At 32.2% G+C, this 5,839-nt stretch overlaps 1 protein-coding gene across 1 annotated transcript; it reads left to right on the top strand.

Moving 5' to 3' along the window:
• Positions 1–205: 205 nt before the first annotated feature.
• Positions 206–5,420, top strand: LOC117111755 (the record flags this gene model as incomplete). Its single annotated transcript, XM_033254751.1, has 7 exons — positions 206–209; positions 417–464; positions 1,435–1,712; positions 2,466–2,585; positions 3,593–3,671; positions 4,198–4,215; positions 5,143–5,420. Coding segments are annotated over exons 1-7 (825 nt in total), but the record flags the coding sequence as incomplete, so codon positions are not given.
• Between the last annotated feature and the right edge of the window lie 419 nt (positions 5,421–5,839).

A 5,839-nucleotide genomic window follows, 5' to 3' on the forward strand; every position in this document is an offset into this window, starting at 1 on the left:
CCCATATGTTGGGAAGCGTAGCTCTATAACATCTCTTGTCTTTCGAAGTAATCATAATTGGAATTGGCACTATATAAATTATATTTATTGCCTTGTTGATAGCCATGTACATCAAAGTAGGCCTACTAAGGTGGTGTATTCTACATCACAAACCTTCTTAAAATTGTTTTTGTATTTTAAGCATCTTTGACTCCATCATTGATCAATGGGTATGAAGCAAATTTGAATTTAAAGTTAAAGACCTTCCATCAACCAAGTCAATTTTATCACAAATGAATTGACAATCTGTTTTTTTTTTTAAACCTTTTGCAAACTTTCTTGCGACCGAGGCAAAAGTTTAGCGACCAACTTTTGGGTCGTGATCCATAGTTTGGGAATAAAATTATTTAAAAATAAATATTACATGTTAATTACAGGTTTCAAAAATACATTTGCTCCTAGTACTACAAATGTTCCAGAAAGACGTGAGTTTAACACAATTATGCTATTTTACTAATATTTATTTATTTTTTTAGTTTGTAAGTAATTAATACAGAAGTAAACCTCTTTTAAGGGGCAACAATTCAGGGCTATTGCAAATAGAATACAAAGGTAAAAGGAAGGTATGAATGAGCAACAGGCATGACTAGAACTAATAAGAATATATTTATCACAGTGTGAACATATGCATCATATACTAATTTGAGTAAGGACAAAATGTTTGTGACAATTTACTGTCCAGATGTGTTATTTACACAGATAGTATATTGTAGCACCATTCTTTTAGGTGTCTTACCATTATTGACATTTTTTGAGTTTATATATATGTCCATTAAAATATCATAAAAATAATTTTGCACTAATGAATCTACAAAATATTGGACGAGGACTTGTCACGCTACAAAATCAACATATGTGAGAATTCAATATTCAAATTACGTTAATACAGTTCAGAAGGAGCAGAGTAATTTTCCATATATTTGTGAAACATCAGTTAGAGCGACTGATATAAACCTGTATATTCAATAAATACTGAATAATGAAATAATATATTAAAAATTGAGCATATTAACCACTAAAATTTGTCAATGTGTGACGAGTCACAGAATGATTATCTACACATTAATGATACTCCTAGTGCGGATATTTTTGGCATTTAAGTATCCCAAAGGATGGGATGGTGACAAGACAGAAGATGGTTCCCCCACTTCATTTAATACTTATTTGATTTATATAGGAGTGCCCCTTTTGATTTTTGCATCCTCTCCTGCAAATATTTGGCCCTGCCCCAGTACACAGTCTCGCAAACGCCACTGAAGGCAGCCTTTTCGTGAGTGATCATGAAGTAATTACAATTCAAAAATTGCTTTTGAAGCAACTTTAAAAAAATACATTTAAATTTAGTCCTGATACAAAATCCTATAAAAATGTCTTCTCATTGATATTTGCTTTCAGGTTGTCCAGCAGATTGTGATTATGTCTTGACATGCGAAGATCGAAAGAAAATAGACTCCCGTCTTAAATGGGCTAAAAACCTAAGTATAAGTGAACCAGCGGTTTGCAACATTGCATATCAAAAATGTAGGTGTGCTCCAGGAGCAGAGTTTGATGATGAACAAAACAAGGCATTCTCTCAGCTCATCAATGCATTACCTAGTAACACAGGACTATGTGTCAGCCTTCAGGAGAAGTACTGTCGAGAGTGTCGATTAGATGATGGCACTGTCATTAAAGTATAGTAGTTATATATTGTAAATCTTATTTAAGAATAAAATTGAACAATTTTTTTCTCAATGAAACCAGTGGCTGGTAGAAATCCCTTTTGGGAGATCTAGTTGAATAAGATTTCTTAACATTTTTATTTTATTTTGCTGTGTATGGTAATTCTCATCAGCATTGAATTCTGTGAGACAATTGATTCAGTAGTAAAAACATACAAATATTATGAATTTGGGGAAAATGGTCTAATTTGCGGGAGATTTATAATAATAATAATTCTTTATTTGTCCTCGTATATGTATGCCTACACACTGGGAAATTCAGGCTGGGTCCCCGAGGACCCAGATTCTTGCTTGCTTCAGGGTGTATGGGAAGCCGTCCCTACTTGTGAGAGACCCCTCCCCATAATTTGTGGGAGACTTTTCTCCTCCATGTGGATGTTTTTGGCAAAATTAGTTGCTAAATAAGATAACAAAATTTTTTTTAAATTTTTATTCCGCCCTTCTCCGATCATCTTTAAAAAAATAAGTATGCAATAAACCATCACGTTATTGCATTACAAGCTGACCTTTTATAATACGCTGGAATAGTCACTGACTATAAATATGCTTTAAAAAATAGATTTTATTTTCCAAACCTTTATTGAACATCCTTGAAAAAAGTGTTATTGTTGGTATTATCACTACTAATTATGTACAGTGCATTTTTTCTACTTTAAAAATATACAGAAAATATCTAATTAATTTAGCATGAATACTATTTTTTAGGAGGGCCAAACTCTGACACGCAACGAGTGTGAGATTTGTAAATGTATGGAGTTTGACTATAATGATGTTGTTGGTCAGTGCAGAAAGCAATGTAGTTTAACAGAGGAGGACTGTTCAAAGGTTTGTCTTTATTATTTAATGTCTACAATGTCTTTCTAAGGCTTGCGTATGTGCATGTTGATCTACCATAATATGATACAACTCAAGTTCTTGATTTACTTTAAGCAAAACAATTTCTTTTTTTGTCTTTCGTGGGATTTTCCCACCTTTATTTCTCCATTCATACATTTATAATCACTATTTACAATCAAAGCATATGGATGACATTATGTACACATTTAGTACACTCTTAAAAAAAATATATATATATTATGTATAAAATTTTCCCACCTCAATTGACCAATATAACACTCATCAAAATGATGAGTCAACCAATCAATCAATCAATATATTATTTACATATCTATAACACAGTCTATCCCAGTTGCTTAATTCAATCAACCAACCAGCCAATTAGTCAAACAATCAATTATTTTGTATTAATTTGTTTTTTACTTTTTAAATTTTGGATCATGCCTATATAATAAAATCATTCCAAGCCAGTTGAATAATTCAAGACTGAGTTAGTGGATTGATAGAAGAACAATCAATCAATAATTAAATTACTGTAAATGAAATACTCCATAAACCAGTCAACAGTACTAAATAGCTAATGTATCAATAGCTATTGTATCAATAGTATACAGGCGATATACACTATAAGGAAAAGGTAGTCCTGTATTCATTACTGAATGTAGAGGAATAAGCTGTTAGCCATTGCTAAGCCTCGGCATTGTCTGGTAGAGTGGCCAGTATAAGTGGATTGAAAAAAGATCTGCACACATAAGTTCTTCTGCATTAGAATTGTGATTGACACTTGGAATACAGAACATGTTGCCAAGATTAACTGCAATTTTATATGATTGTTGTCAATGTTAAACTGATATATAGAGAATAAATAGCAAAATTACCTATTTCTTTCTCTGTCTAGACAGTCGATCATCTACAACATTTTTTACAGTATAAATTTGGGGAGTAAAGTTGATTTTGTCTAATGTATTTTTAAAATTTTTATATATTGTTTATAGAAGGGACTGTTTTTGTACAAGCCTGAAGGAGAGTGTTGTAAATGTTCTAAACAAGAGACAACAGAGTCACCGATAAATGGTAAGTGTTGCCTCAGACACTTTATTTTCTCTTACAATTAAATGAAAACTTGTTAAAATATTTAAATAAAAATGTTGAGCATCTCTCATTAAAAGATTAGCAAGCAATACAATAATATTGAAGTCTCCCCTAAAGTAGAATATTCTGTGGGTGGTTGATAAACAAATATCATCATGAGCCCAATTTAGGCCTACATTATACTAACTGGCCAATCTACATTTATAAAAATACATGGTGGGTTAAATTTTGGGGAAGGGGACTTAAATCTGATTTGTCCCTCTCTAAATCCACCCTGTCAACAATCAATTGTAGAGTAAGCCTACTTTTCTAAATTTGAATCAGTATGTTCTCTGTGAAAAAACAAACTTCGTTTACCACACAGTGTCACAGAGGTCGAGTTAAGCATCTTCAAAAACCTCGCTTCTCAAACTTTTTTCACTTGGACTCAAGTTGTGATTCCCAACACTAGCCACGACCCATCTAATAATTTGATAGTAAATTGCACTTAATTTTTTTTTTTTTTCAGGAACAACCAAGTATCCACGTGAGTTTACACAATGATGTTGTTATGCTTATTTTTTTGTTTAGTTTTTAAGTAATTAGTACAGAACTAAACTTCTTTAAATGGGCAACAATTCAGGACTATTGCAAATAGAATACAAAGGTAAAGGTAAGGTAGAATGATCAACAGGCATGACTAGAACTAATAAGAATATATTTATCACAGTGTGAACATATGCATCATATACTAATTTGAGTAAGGACCAAAAGTTTGTGACAATTTACCGTCCAGATGTGTACTCAGATAGTATATTGTACTGCACCATTCTTTTAGGTGTCTTACTATTGACATTTTTTGAGTTCCTATATATGCAGTAATATGAATCTACAAAATATTGGACGAGGGCTTTACAAGCTACAAAATCAACACGTTTGAGAATTCAATAATCAAATTACGTTAATACAGTACAGTGAAAGGAGCAGTGTAATATTTAGTATATTTTTTAAACTTCAGGTAGAGCGACTGATATAAACCTGTATATTCAATAAATTTAACGAAATAATATATATTATAAAGTGACCACATTAATCACTAAAATTTTTCAATGCGTGACGAATCACAGAATGATTATCTACACATTAATGATACTCCTAGTGCGGATATTTTTGGCTTTCAAGTATCCCAAAGGATGGAAGTGACAAGACAGAATATGGTCCCCCACTTCATTTAATACTTATGTGATTTATATAGGAGTGCCCCTTTTGATTTTTGCACCCTCTCCTGCAAATATTTGGACCTGCCCCAGTACACAGCCTCGCAAATGCCACTGAAGGCAGCCTTTTTATGAGTGATCGAGAAGTAATTACAATTAAAAAATTGCTTTTGAAACAACTTTAAAAAAATATATATATAAATTTAGCCCTGGTACAAAATATCCTATAAAAATGTCTCATTGATATTTGCTAACAGGTTGTCCAGCAGATTGTGATTATGTCTTGACATGCGAAGAGCGTAAGAAAATAGACTCTGGCCTTGATTGGACTAATAACCTAAGTATTAGGAAACCAGCGGTTTGCAACGTTGCATATCAACAATGTAGGTGTGCTCCAGGAGCACAGTTTGATGATGAACAAAACAAGGCATTCTCTCAGCTCATCAATGCATTACCTAGTAACACAGGACTATGTGTCAGCCTTGAGGAGAAGTACTGTCGAGAGTGTCGATTAGATGATGGCACTGTCATTAAAGTATAGTAGTTTATATTGTTTATCTTATTTAAGAATAATGTTGAACAGAAATCCGGGAGATCTGGTTAAATGAGCTTTCTTAACATATTTAATTTTATTTTGCTGTGATGGTGATTCTCATCAGCACTGACTTCTGTGAGACAATTGATAATAAAGTATTAAAAACATACAAATATTATGAATTTGCAGAAAATTGGTAATTTCCGGGAGATTCTTGCTTGCTTGAGGGTGTATGGGAGGCTGTCCCTGACTATAAATATTTTTTTTTAAATAGATTTTATTTTCCTCAAACCTTTATTGAATATCCTTGAAAAAAGTGTTATTGTTGGTATTAGCACTACTAATTGTGTACATGCATTTTTTCTACATTAAAAATATACAGAAAATATCTAATTAATTTAGCATGAATACTATTTTTT

This window comes from Anneissia japonica, unplaced genomic scaffold, assembly GCF_011630105.1.
Source record: "Anneissia japonica isolate Jap-2015-1 unplaced genomic scaffold, ASM1163010v1 scaffold7217_len8181_cov157, whole genome shotgun sequence".
Classification (NCBI taxonomy): domain Eukaryota; kingdom Metazoa; phylum Echinodermata; class Crinoidea; order Comatulida; family Comatulidae; genus Anneissia; species Anneissia japonica.